The sequence below is a fragment of the Octopus bimaculoides genome, chromosome 3 (genome assembly GCF_046866305.1).
Source record: "Octopus bimaculoides isolate indiv1 chromosome 3, ASM4686630v1, whole genome shotgun sequence".
Classification (NCBI taxonomy): domain Eukaryota; kingdom Metazoa; phylum Mollusca; class Cephalopoda; order Octopoda; family Octopodidae; genus Octopus; species Octopus bimaculoides.
In genome coordinates this window covers 141,111,430-141,125,349 of record NC_142930.1, presented here as the reverse complement: position 1 = coordinate 141,125,349, position 13,920 = coordinate 141,111,430, and the positions used below count along the sequence as shown (strand labels likewise).

General features: G+C 34.6%; 1 protein-coding gene across 4 annotated transcripts in view; it reads right to left on the bottom strand.

Moving 5' to 3' along the window:
- Positions 1 to 13,920, bottom strand: part of LOC106876727 (uncharacterized) — a 1,066,253-nt gene that overhangs the window by 273,150 nt on the left and 779,183 nt on the right. For all 4 annotated transcript variants that reach the window (XM_052966107.2, XM_052966109.2, XM_052966108.2 and 1 more), the window contains one exon: positions 3,865 to 4,025. In XM_052966107.2, coding sequence (XP_052822067.1) covers positions 3,865 to 4,025 — 161 coding nt within the window. The remainder of the gene's footprint in view (positions 1 to 3,864; positions 4,026 to 13,920) is intronic.

Sequence of the window (13,920 nt, the reverse complement as noted above, 5' to 3'; positions counted from 1 at the left end):
TGGTCACAGCAGGAATGGCTTTGGCTATCGGTTGGCTTCATTGATGCTGTAATTTAGTATCACTGTCACTATAACCACCAGCACTATCACCCACACAACAATTACAAATGCTATCAATACCACCATTACCACAATCAATACCACCCACATTAACTTCACTCCATCAACTCCTCTAACACCACCAACACAACCACCACAACTTTTAGTACTTCCATCAATACAACTCTGACCATCATCGACAGTAACACCAGCACCACCAATCTTGCTATTATCACCACCGACAACAACAACAACAACAACATCTTCACCATCACCACCACTATGCCAATTATCACCTCTGCCAATGCAACTCTATCTCTGCAATCAGCACTATGACCAATATTATAAATGCTCAAACATCAATTATTCTATAACTGTAAAATTAAAATAACCTTAACTTCCTAGAGAGGAGATAAAAAAAAAAGCAATAATTATTGTGTGTGTGTGTTTGTTTGATTGTGTGTGTGTGTGTGTGTATAGAAATCAATAAACACTAAAATCAAATTGCAAAATTAGATTAGAATTGTCATTATAGTGTGAAATAAAATATATTTATACATTCATCAAAACAAAGCATTTACATGTGTGTGTGTGTGTGTGTGTGTGTGTGTGTGTGAAGAAGGGAGGAGAGGGTAAAAGAAAGAGGATAAAGAGCAATTGACAGAAACAGAGTAAGTGAAAGAGTGAGAAGGAAGAAGAATGAGACAAGTCTCTTAATTGCTTCAAAAGGTCATCTTGAAGAAGACCGGAGACATCATAAGTATCTAAGGTAAATCCCCCTGGTGAAGACCATCTCACTTTAAGTGACATCTACACAAGGAATTTAGTAACAAAGCACTGGAATCTAGCTACACATTTGTCAATTTTATAGTGCTGCTGCAGACGTAGTATCAATATTCTCTTAAATGGATGAAGCCAAGGCAAGGCAAATCAGACTGGAACCTGGTGCAGCTCCCCAGCCTCCCAGCTCTGGTTAAACCATCCAACCTATGCCAGCATTGAAAACAGGATTAAACGATGATGATGATGACATAGATATATAAGATGTTCTCCCAGAAATCCAAAGAGATGACGGTGAAAAAGATAGACAGAGCGAGGCAGACTGGCAGATAAAGAGAAAGAAAAACAGCTAGAGAGAAAGAGAGAGAAAAGGGCTTTTGAGAAAATGATGTAGAATTACAGCAGAGCAGAAGAAAGAGTTATGGGTCAATAAAAGAGCAGTTGTGTATGTTCATTAGTCCATATAAAACTACTCTTTAATTAACTTTATAAGAAACGAAGGCTCCTGACAGATTAATAATTAGGAAATAAATTTAAATATTTTATAGAATATTTATCAAATGATTAATAATCATAAAACAAATTCAAATATAAAATATGTATGAAATATGTATTAAGTGACCGTTACATTTAATAACAATTCTAATGACTCTAGCCAAATGTTTGCTTAATCTAATAATAATGTAAATTCCTTGAGATTTCCACATGCGGAAGATTATAATGCTAAAAATTATTCCCTTGTTACTACTGGCCAAGAATAGTTTAGCATAGAGGGCATCAATATTTATTGATATATATATATTCTTTTATTCTTTTATTTGTTTCAGTCATTTGACTGCAGCCATGCTGGGGCACCGCCTTTGGTTGAGCAAATCAACCCCAGGATTTATTCTTTGTAAGCCTAGTACTTATTCTATTGGTCTCTTTCGCCGGACCACTAAGTTATGGTGACGTAAATACACCAGCACCAGTTTTCAAGTGATGTTGCTGGAGTACAAACACAGACACACACACACACACATATATATATATATATACGACGGGCTTCTTTCAGTTTCCATCTACCAAATCCACTCATAAGGCTTTGGTTGGCCCGAGGCTATAGTAGAAGACACTTGCACAAGGTGTTACATAGTGGGACTGAACCTGGAACCATGTAGTTGGCAAGCAAGCTACTTACCACACAGCCACTCCTAATTCCATTTAAAATTTCCATCAGTTCTGAAGCATTTGGCTTAGTTAAATGTCAGAGACATATAATTACTGTTCTTAACAAGAACGGTAGTCGTTAGATGAACAGTAAATTGGGTTGCTAAGATAAAATTAGACAATTAGTGCAGAGAATATTAATTATCCCAATGGCTAATTATGGTAAAAAAAAAAATCAGAAAAGACAGGGGAGACAACCTTCAAATTTTGATCAATTAATATTAATTAAATATGAAATGCAGAGAAGGTTGTCAAATGAACAGCTGTTTGTGGCTGCTTGAATGCACTAATAGGTTAGACCAGGATTTCCCAATTGTAAAAGAGATTGATAAGGGCTCTGTAAGAAATTGATTGGGACTCAGTGAGAAATAGTGATAGACAGGCTAATTATGGGGCCATATCTGTATTCTATGTTCATAATTTTATTTTATACTGCTGTACATTTGAAATCGTGGCATCTGTAGGTAGTAAGGAGACCCTACAGGGAAAATTACTTCTTTACAGGGAACTGAAAAGGAATTTGGTCTAAACAAGTTTTAGTCATATGGAATTTCTTGAGCAAGTGTATTCTGTTATAGCCTTGGTAGGTGGAGACTGAAAGAAGCCCATTGTATATGTGTGTGTGTGTCTTTGTGTATGTGATTGTCCCCTACCACCACTTAACAACTGGTGTTGGAGTGCTTATGTCCCCATAACTTAGCAGTTCAGCAAAAGTTTCTGATAGAATAAGCACCAGGTTTAAAAAATAGCTAGTAAGTACTGGGGTTGATCCATTCACCTAAAAATTCTTCAAAGCAATGCCCCAGCATGGCCACAGTCAGATGACTGAAACAAGTGAAAGATAAATGATGGAAGATATATGATAATGCCTGAAAAAGTCTTTGCAGTTCCTTTATGTGAAGTTGGGTCTCCCATAAGCTTTAATGCACTTAAATGGGTTTTTTTTTTGTCTGAATATATTCTGCTGAAATTGGGATGCTTCTAATATGACCAAGCATCTTTTATACCACCAAATGCAGTAGTTTCCTTGGTTCTATCAAAATAATGACTCTCACACTACCACCATCATCACCATTGCACCCGGCACCCAGGCATGTCACTTGACTTTTAGAGGCCCCTGACAACTTTTTGTTTCGAGGCCCCATCCCTTCAATCAAAATTCATAATCTTCACACCTTTAATTCATAGCTATACTTTACTTTATTCTGTCTGCAGTTCAATATTTCACGTTATCGTAAAGAACATATTTAAGTAGGGATGTATGTGGAACAACGCAATATTTTTATAAGAACTTTTGCAAGTACAGTGTATTACCATTTTATTTCTTGAAATTCTTAGATAGCTTAATTCTCGTTGAAAACCTTAACCAAAGTAAATAAGATGACTCATCTACATACTTTGATCTTCACATAGGGCTCCTCAACTGCATAGGCCCCTGTGACCGCAGGGGTGGCAGGGGCTTAGCAACAGCCCTGCCGGCATCATCATCACCACCAATACCACATCTATTAAATCTCTCTCAAATCATACCCCACTACTTCAAGAAAGGAAATAATACATTCACTAATGTAGCTAGAGAAACATGTCTGAAAAAAGAGGACAGGATGGCCATAATTGGAAGACTTTTGATTAAATCTGCTCAATGAGTGAAAATTAACCACTAATCAGCATTAGAGAATTCCTAATTAATTCTGGAGTTCTGATAATTAAGTGAGAAAACAACAGATTTTTTTTACATACTTTTGATGATTAAATAAACTTTGAAACAATTCTTTCATCAAAAGAATTGTTAAAATCTGGATTAAAGAATTTCTAAAACAAAATCCTTGCATTTACCTTCAGTGACAAATCTGACAACAACTGGTTTTTCACTGCCGGCAACAAAGCCAAACCCTCTATGAGGGTCTCTTGACAAAGTGACTTCTCTGGGTTGAGGAGGCTCAATGTAATCAACATCTTCTCTTGGATCAGCTCTTGTTGTGTAACGTTCGATGTGGCTGAAAGATAAAAGCAAAATAATATTTGGGTTACATGTCTTAAAATTATTATTCAGTTAATTAAACTAATTGCTGAAATACTTCAAATCTTGGGAGAGTTGCGTCTTGGGAGGGTCATTACACCAAATATAATAAACACACACACACATTATTTTTTTATACTATTGTTTATTGTAAGGTGGTGAACTGGCAGAATCATTAGCAAAATGTTCTGCAGCATTTCGTCCACCTTCACATTCTGAGGTTGACTTTGCCTTTCATCCTTTTGGGGTCAATAAAATAAGTCCCAGTAGAACACAGGAGACGATCTAATCAATTTACCCATCCCTTGAAATTGCTGGCCTTGTGCCAAAAAATTCGAAATCATTATTAATTATTACCTCTGTCTTAGCAAAGGCAGAGATATTGTTTTCAGTTATGTTTGCTTGTTTTTATTTATTTTTTTTTTTTTGTCCATGGATAAAATATCTCAAGAACTGCTGGATGGATTTGGATGAAACTTTCAGGGATGTTTGACCTCGTGAATGGCACAAACTGATTACATTTTGGGATTGATCCAATACTGAACAAGGATTCTGGATCATTTGCTATATTTACTTTACATGAAACATTACAAGATATTCTCATTGTAAAAATCATCTCCAGCTAATCATTGAGAGGACGTTGGTGCTGCCTTGGCAGAGATTTACACTCTCTGAGTGCTCATTATTATTATTGTTATTATTATAATTGATCTTCCCAAGACACAAGATTTCTTTCAACACAGAAATTTATGTCAAGAATCTTGCAAACTGATACAAAAGCAAAATGAAATACATCAATATATAATTCAAACAATTTATTTCTAATAAATCAGGGCATCATGAAGTAAAGGATAATGTTTTAAGGAGGAATTTTCGTTTTCTTTTTTTTTTCTCTTTCTTTTCTTTAAATAACAGAGGTGCAGGCCATGTAATTAAGAAATTCATTTAGCGAACACATACATCCAGATTCAATCCTACAGCATGGTACACTGGCCAAATGGTTTTCCTTGTAGCCTCAGATTAGATAACATTTGTGAATGAAATTTTGTAGACAAAAACACGTGTCTGCATATATATATAGAAACATTATTATTTCTAAATCTCTCAAAGAGAGACATTCAATAACACTTCTTTAAAATAAAGATTATTTGCCAACATAATGTGGCTGTCCTGGAAGGGATGATTGTTACTGTTGTTTAGCACCAGGAAATATCGTTTCCAGCTGGCTATATGACACAGATATTGTATCATATAACCAGCTGGAAACAATGTTGCCTGGGGCTAACAATGACAATTAATACTGTTACTGTTGCTTAGCTCTCTGGCCAGATTGCAGCAACCTCGAGTATAACAAGTCAAAACTGCAAAGATAATCTGGAACTCAAATGAGGATAGAAAACTCCGAATGACCCGTCCTTGTTTTCCTTGCATCGTCTGTCTGGGTGTTTTGCGTTCTTGTCCCATTTTTGTATTTTTTATATATAAAATATAGCGGCGTACGTACACTTTGGTCTCTTATATGTAAGTATATATATATATATATATATATATATATATATATATATATATGTATGTATGTATGTTTATATATATTAGTGTGTTTGTATCTGTTTGCTCCCCCCCACTTCCACCATTTCTTGACAACCAATGTTGATGTGTTATGTCCCTGTAACTTACCAATTTGGCATAAGAGACCGATAGAATAAGTATTAATCTTACAAAGAATAAGTCCTGGGATTGATTTGTTTGACTAAAACCCCTTAAGATTGTGCTCCAGCATGGCTACAGTCAAATGACTGAAACAAAAGAATAAAAGAATTACAATTGGCTGTTAGTGGACATCCTCTGTCCTATTACATGAAGGTTAGAAGCTACCCAATAAGTTATAAGGACTTACAAAAGAAAAACACTTCAGGCTAAAAATTCAAATTTTTTCTTTGTTTCCATTCATATTTTATTTAACTTAGAAATGTTAAATTCACTTTACTTGGATTCAGACAAGATAGATTAATTGATAAACAGACAGACCCTATAATCAACTTCTCTCTGTATTATATCATTGATACTGGGAGAACTTCCAAGACTAGAGACTAAAGCACTTACTATAGCATCATTAATTGCCATTGTTATTGCTGCTTAGCTCTCTATAAGTTCTGATTGAGCTCACCTATGATCAAGGTATTCCAGTCACGACCATCCCATCTTTTTCCAGATATAGAAAACTACATTATATAATGTATTGTTTCCATATTTAAGATGGCTGGGTGGAATTTGAAGGCAATTTGGTTGTTATTTCTAGTAGTTCAAGTGACCACACAGACAGCATTATTATTAGTTGTTGTTGTAGCATTTGTCAAATGATTATTAGTTATTGCTGTTCAACCCCAGGTCAGCCTTGATCAAGTATCTCTAAGATTAAAAGCATTTCAGCTGTGACTGCCCAGTCATTTTGAGTAATTATAACTTCATTGACAAATGTGCACTTCATTTACAAATGTGCACTTCAGTGACAAATGTGCACTTCAGTGACAAATGTACACTTAATTGTCTTTTTTTTCTTTTGCTAGAGCAGAATGAAATCAGAAGATTTGACTGCTATTTCTTGCAATTTGTGTAACTATGCAAAAACTCTCTTATTAGTTAGTCACTATTGGTAAATCTAGATAGCAATAAACTGAGATCTAAAATCACTACAACAGTGAAGTTTGAAGTCTGATATAAATGGTTTTGTGGTTGAAAACAACAGGTTCAACTATAAATTTTGCGATTATAAATTTGGGAAAACTTCACAGGTTTGATAAATACCATGATGAATAACAACAGTGTAAATTGACACACGCATTATTGCCACTGGTCTCTTTTACTAACAAATATTTTATTGTTTTATTCAAAAAACAAACGACAATCAATTTCCTTTGTAATGGTCCCTCATTTGCAATTTTATGTGTTTGTCTGAAACAATAATTTGTAGTTTTCTGCCAAGTATTCAGACCATAAATACATTTGTATTCGTATCAATTACAATGTAGAATTACTTTTAGTATTTCTTTAGTGTCTGTAGACAGATATTCTTTTGGTTTTGGATCAGGTAAAACCTGCTGCAGTATTGTTCATACCAATGGCAAACAGTAAGTAATTATAACTTTTTGTTTCCTGAAAATTTTTACATTTTTAATTTTATTTTGTTTCGTTTTTTTCTTTCTTTTTCTTGTCTTTTGGGGTGGATAAATTTATGATGAAAGTGAAGATAAAAGTCTACATTAGCATTGAATACAGTATGTTAAAAGTATTATATGCATTAACAGTAAATGTTTAACCTAGAAATAGGTTACAAAAGCATGGCGAGACATACCAGTTATCATTTTTTAAAATATGTTTGCCTTAGGTTCAGGCGTGGTTGTGTGGTAAGAAGTTTACTTTGCAACTCCATGGTTCCAGTTTCAATCCCACTGCATGGCACTTTGGACAAATGAGTCTTCCATTATAACCTTAAGCTGACCAAAGCCTTGTGAGTGGATGTGATAGACAGAAACTGAAAGGTGTCAAGCTGGCAGATACGTTACACGCCAAGCAAAATGCTTAGCGGTATTTCATCTGCCGCTACATTCTGAGTTCAAATTCCGCCGAGGTCGACTTTGCCTTTCATCCTTTCGGGGTTGATTAAATAAGTACCAGCTAAGCACTGGGGTCGATATAATTGACTTAATCTGTTTGTCTATCCTTGTTTGTCCCCTCTGTGTGTAGCCCCTTGTTGGCAGTAAAGAAATAAGAAGCTGAAAGGTGTCTGTCATAGATGTGTTTGTGTCTGTGTTTGTCTTGCACTACCATTTGACAACTGCTGTTGGTGTATTTACATTGCCCACAATCTAACAGCTTGGCAACAAGATCGATTGAATAAGTACCAGACTTCAAAAATAAATATATAAATAAGTACTGGAATCGATTTATTTGATTAAAAATTCTTCAAGGCAGTGTCCCAGCATGGCTACAGTCAAATGGCTGAAACAAGTAAAAGATTTATAATTTAGAATAGGAAACGCTAAAACAAATATTGCAGGAGATTTTTTTTCTTTTTTAATCTTCTAGTTAGGAGGAGAGGCAGTGTTCTCAACAGTTCACAGGGCCTTTCAGATAATGAGTGGGAGGGAGGGAGGGTGGAAGGTATTTTCAAACCAGTGGTCTAGCCCAAATGGTTGCAACAGAGTGGAATCCATTAAAGGGACACACGGTACTAAATAGTAACAGATTAAGTCTAGCAGCCTAACATACCATGGTGGAATTTGAACTCAGAACCCAAAGAACCAAAATTGATACCAGATAAAAGCCACCAGTTTGAATTGGTACATTTTTTATTGACCCTCAAAGGATGAAATGCAAAGTTGACCTCAGTGAGATTTGAATTCAGAGAACTTATCTTTTATTTTTTACATGTTTCAGTTATTAGACTGTAGCCATGCTCGGGCATCACCTTGAAGAATTTTAGTCAAATCAATCCCAGTATTTATCTTTTTTAAACTTGGTACTTATTCTATCAGTCATTTTTTGCCAAACTGCTAAGTTACAGGGACGTAAACAAAACCAATACTGGTTTCAAGTGGTGGTGGGGAACAAACACAGACACAAACACACACACACACACACACACACACACACACACACACACACACACACATACACACACATATATGTGATGGTTGGCTTTCAGTTTCGAGCCACCAAAACCACTGAAGGTTTTCTGTCAGCCCAGGTCTATAGCAGAAGACACTTGCCCAAGGTTCCACACAGTGGGACTGAACTTGGAACCATGTGATTGGGGAGCAAACTATTTAACCAAACATCCACACCTGAACACAGAGTGCTTGTTATCATAATAAATACCACAAGGTATTCAAAATGATCTCATATGCGAAAGACTCTGCCAAAACCCCACCCTAGACTGGTTACTAAATTCTATCAAAATGAAAGGATGAAAAATAAATTCAAGACATAAAGATGAAACATAGACTAACCGTATTAAGAGAAACCAGCTGAAAAAAACTGCTTGTGTTACAAGCCCACAAAGAAGCCTATATATAGTTACCCAGCCTGCTAGAAATAATAACTAAATTTGGTGATTTATGACTAACATCATACACATCCACATTCCTGAATTCCAATTTAACATCTTACCTAGGGCAGATCTTATTGTAATAAATACTAATGGTTATGGTGATGGTTGTGATGATGATGATGGTGATGATGATGATGATGATGATGATGATGATGACAAAGACAACAATGATGATGATTATGAAGATGACTAAAGGCAGTGATGGTGGTGTTGATGGTGATGATGACAATGATGATGATGGAAGATAGGCATCTGATGTGAAGGTGATTAATTATAGTTCATTATAGTTAATTAGGGTTAATTATAGTTTTAAAACGTGAAAATGAAGATAAATTCAGTATTTGAATCACTTAAAATTAATTTAAAATTAAGAGAAGCAAACAGTGAGAAGAAGAGAATCTGAATTTGGCATATACAGGGATAACTTCAAGCATGTTTCAGTCTTATTAGACCTCTTCAGTGAGACATAGTTTTATCCATACTTGGTAGATCTTGAGATAACTGAGAAAATATATAGTATTTTAGTGAAGGAACACTGTTTGTTTTTGGCAAGCTTAACCCTTTAGCATTTATACAGGTCATATCTGGCCCAAATAAATATGCTACCTATTTGAAGCTCAAACTGGCCAGATATGTTCTCTTACTCACACCTTCCCCACAATGTCATTCTAAAAATAAACAATCATATCATTGCAATCTCTTTGTAAGAAGATACTCTTTTACTTGTTTCAGTCATTTGACTGTGGCCATGCTGGAGCACCGCCTTTAGTCGAGCAAATCGACCCCAGGACTTATTCTTTGTAAGCCTAGTACTTATTCTATCGGTCTCTTTTGCTGAACCACTAAGTTACGGGGACGTAAACACACCAGCATCAGTTGTCAAGCGATGTTGAGGGGACAAACACAGACACACAAACATACACACACACACAGATATATTTATATACATATATACGACAGGCTTCTTTCAGTTTCCCTCCACCAAATCCACTCACAAGGCTTTGGTCGGCCTGAGGCTATAGTAGAAGACACTTGCCCAAGGTGACACGCAGTGGGACCAAACCCGGAACCATGTGGTTAGTAAGCAATCCACTTACCACGCGGTTAATTGAAGACAATGTGAATGTGTAAATGAATAAATATTACATTTGATAGAGTAATCTGATTGTTAAAGGGATAAAGAATGAAAAGGAAGGGGATTTACCTAAGGGATCACCTTCAGCATGGAAAACAAATAGTTAAGTGCATGTTGCACTAATACAACAAGCCAAAGTATCTATGATATCTAATACAGTGAGCAGAAAAATAAAAAATTCATGATTTAATTCTGAAAAATTATATTTAATCTTGATAATAAACTAACACAGTTATTTAATAATTCTTAGTTTTTCCTTTTTTACTAGATATTATGATATCCTTCAGTTTGTCTCTTCTTCCCTCAATGCTTGCGTGTTGTGTGTGCATGCACGTTTCTTTCAATTTGACATATTAGTATAAAGTAATACATTTAGATGAGTAAACATATGTCGTTTGGTTGTTATATTGATAAATGTAGTGCATTTATCAATATAATTTTTGTCAACATTTATTCATTTCACTTCATGCATTTGTATATAAAACTGAAGAGTAATAAGCATGTATCTGAATTGCTGAAGCAATCTATAATATGAAGTTCAAAATTTATGTGAAGAAAGTCAGATGTTTAAGAGTTTCTAAGTATTTTCCACATCTTAAGCATATTTCATTCCATAAAAAAGTAAATGGAATAATATTAGCTGAATTTGATGCACTGCCAAAAGTACAACACATAAAATATAATTTTAGCCGGTCAGCAAATATCGAAATTTATTGCTTTAATCTGTAATAAATACTTTCACCTGTTATAAATTTCAGATGATTTGCTTTCTAAAAGTGGATATATAAAGACATATATTACACTCTACGTGATTTTGTTTGTTTTAAGCATCTTACAGCATAAAGAAGTTTATGCCTAAAGAATAGTTAATAATGAGCAGGATAAGAGATGATTTTTCACAGAAATGAGGAAATACATTATCTCAGTAATTGTTTCTCCTACTCACGTTTCAAAAGCAACATAGAAAATCGCCTTGGGGATTGACTGACTATCTTGCAGATTGCAGAACAGTGGTGCAATATTTATTGCATTATTTATTGTAAACCAAGTCTCAGTTACCTTCTCCACTTTCATGCCTGTCTTTTTAAGCTACCAGAAATTATTATGTTTATTCTTGCAGTATTTTAGTCTCAGCTTTGCAGTTTTATTTTGACATGATTTGTTTTTCAGTTGATTGAAATTAGCAATGTATCAATGCTAAAATATCAGGTCACCACAAGTTGTTCCAGAGAAAATCTAGCTACTGTATCAGTAATAGTTGAATGGTTTAATGGCATAGGAATATTCATTAACTGTAAAACTGAAGATGACTCGATTACATAAAATATGTCGATATTCCTTTACAATAATTTCCTCTATTAGTTTCAACACTTTCATTAGTTTAAATAATATCAGTGTAGGTTTCTCTCCCTAAAAGTTACAGTCTATTTCATAATATAAAACGAATCTACAAATCTACAGAAAGTATTTATTACAGATTAAAACCCAGCGACGCCTGCTGGGTTCAGCTGCTCTACATTGATAAGAGGCAATACCTCAAAACTAGTCTGTAGATGCCAGACCAGCAAGGGGAAGCAGCTGACCTCCCCTGTTCGAAGGTTATAATGGACACAGATTCGCTTGTCACATAGCTAGCCTCTTGGAATTAATCAATGGCAGCATTCGTCCTATTTCTTTTTTGGACTGCCATGTTGGCTTGGCGATAACAATTAAAATCTACAATAGTTAACCACTTAAATTTCATTATTCACCCTCTATAAGAACTCATGAAATTTGGTTCTTTGCTCTAATATTTCACTACTCCAAGCTATTGCAAAATCTTCATCCAGCCATCAATTAAATATATATTAAATCAATGTGAAATTATCTAAAACTTGATCTGTTACACTTCTATTTTAGACAAGTCAGTCTAACTTTCAATATCATTATAAATATATCCATTGTTGAATAGTTTCCAGACAGACAAGATATTATATAATTAGCAGCAGCATTAAAGCATTGAATAGAATATGTACCAGGGTATTTGCTCTGATTCTCTATGCTCAAATCAAATCCTGCTAAGTTTTCACCACACAGCCATGCTTGCTTGCATGTATATCAATTGCAATAGCTTTCTTTCAGAAGTGTTCATTAAAAATCTATCTATTGAATACTTGTAATATTAACATAACATTTAGTTTCTATGTTACTTTGATATTAATGCCATCACCACTGTTATCACCACTAGCAAGAGTCAATAAACCTAAAATTTAACCAATAATGACTATCCACACACATATATATAGTTGACTGTTTCAACATGTTTTGCTGCTTCCAATATTTGTTTCCCTAGCATATTAGTTTTCCACCTAATGTCATGTATAATTCGAAATTATAAGCCTTTCACCTGGATTAATAAATACTAATATCAAAAACAAAAAGAATAAAGTATTAATTCTGCTTCCAGAAATCCTTTTAATTCTCACAAAAAAATGAAGAATTTAATATTTATGAAATCATGTTTTCTTAATCAAAGCATTCAGCTTAACGAGGATAAAATCATTGAATTATCTGGAAAGAAAGTTGGAAGGCCAAATTCAAGGCTACTTAGATTCTTTGACAGACTAAGAATATAGTTACAAAAGAATTAACAGATATTGATAAATGACTACTGTTTCACTTCTTTTCAGAACTGAAACTATAGTCAATGGGAGTTTTATCAAAATTCCAAAGGGCATGACACAAACAAAAGAAATGTATTATTTTTATTTGAGAATAATGACTTAAATGAATTGTACAAAGTCATTTCCTGTGTAACTTAATTTAATTAATTTAAATTCAATCTTGCTTTGTTATTTCTGTTGGAAACTAAAAAAAACGTTTCTCACCTAAAGAAATGTATTCATCTTACTTTTATAACAAATCTTCTTTTACATTTGAATATTTTTGTCAAATCTAGAGAAATAAGTGCTGCAAAGATAACATTTGTACCTAAATATCAATTTTACATTCTTTTATTCTTTTACTTGTTTCAGTCATTTGACTGTGACCATGCTGGTGCACTACCTTTAGTCGGACAAATCAACCCCAGGACTTATTCTATTGGTTTCTTTTTGCCAAACCACTAAGTGACGGGAATGTAATCACACCAACATTGGTTGTCAAGCAATTGTGGGGGGACAAACACACACAAAATACAAATACATATATATATATATATATATATATATATATATATACATGACGGGCTTCTTTCAGTTCCCGTCTACCAAATTCACTCACAAGGCTTTGGTCGGCCCAAGGCTATAGTAGAAGACACCTGCCCAAGATGCCATACAGTGGGATTGAACTCGGAACCATGTGATTGGGAAGCAAGCTTCTTACCACACAGCCACTCCTGCACCTATCCACACAGCCACTCCTACGCCTTTATAAAAAATTTAATTAATTAACAGCCATAATAATGCTTGTTGGTGCCAATAGAGCAATGTTTTGTATGTAGCAACCACATTCCAAATAAAAAACAAATTGCTCCTCTATCAAACATGCCCCAGTTGATGCCTTTCTGTCACATCAATTCATATTGAAACTTCAAACCCCTAGTGGGGCAACAGCAGCACCAACAACAACACAGGTAACGTTGTTGTT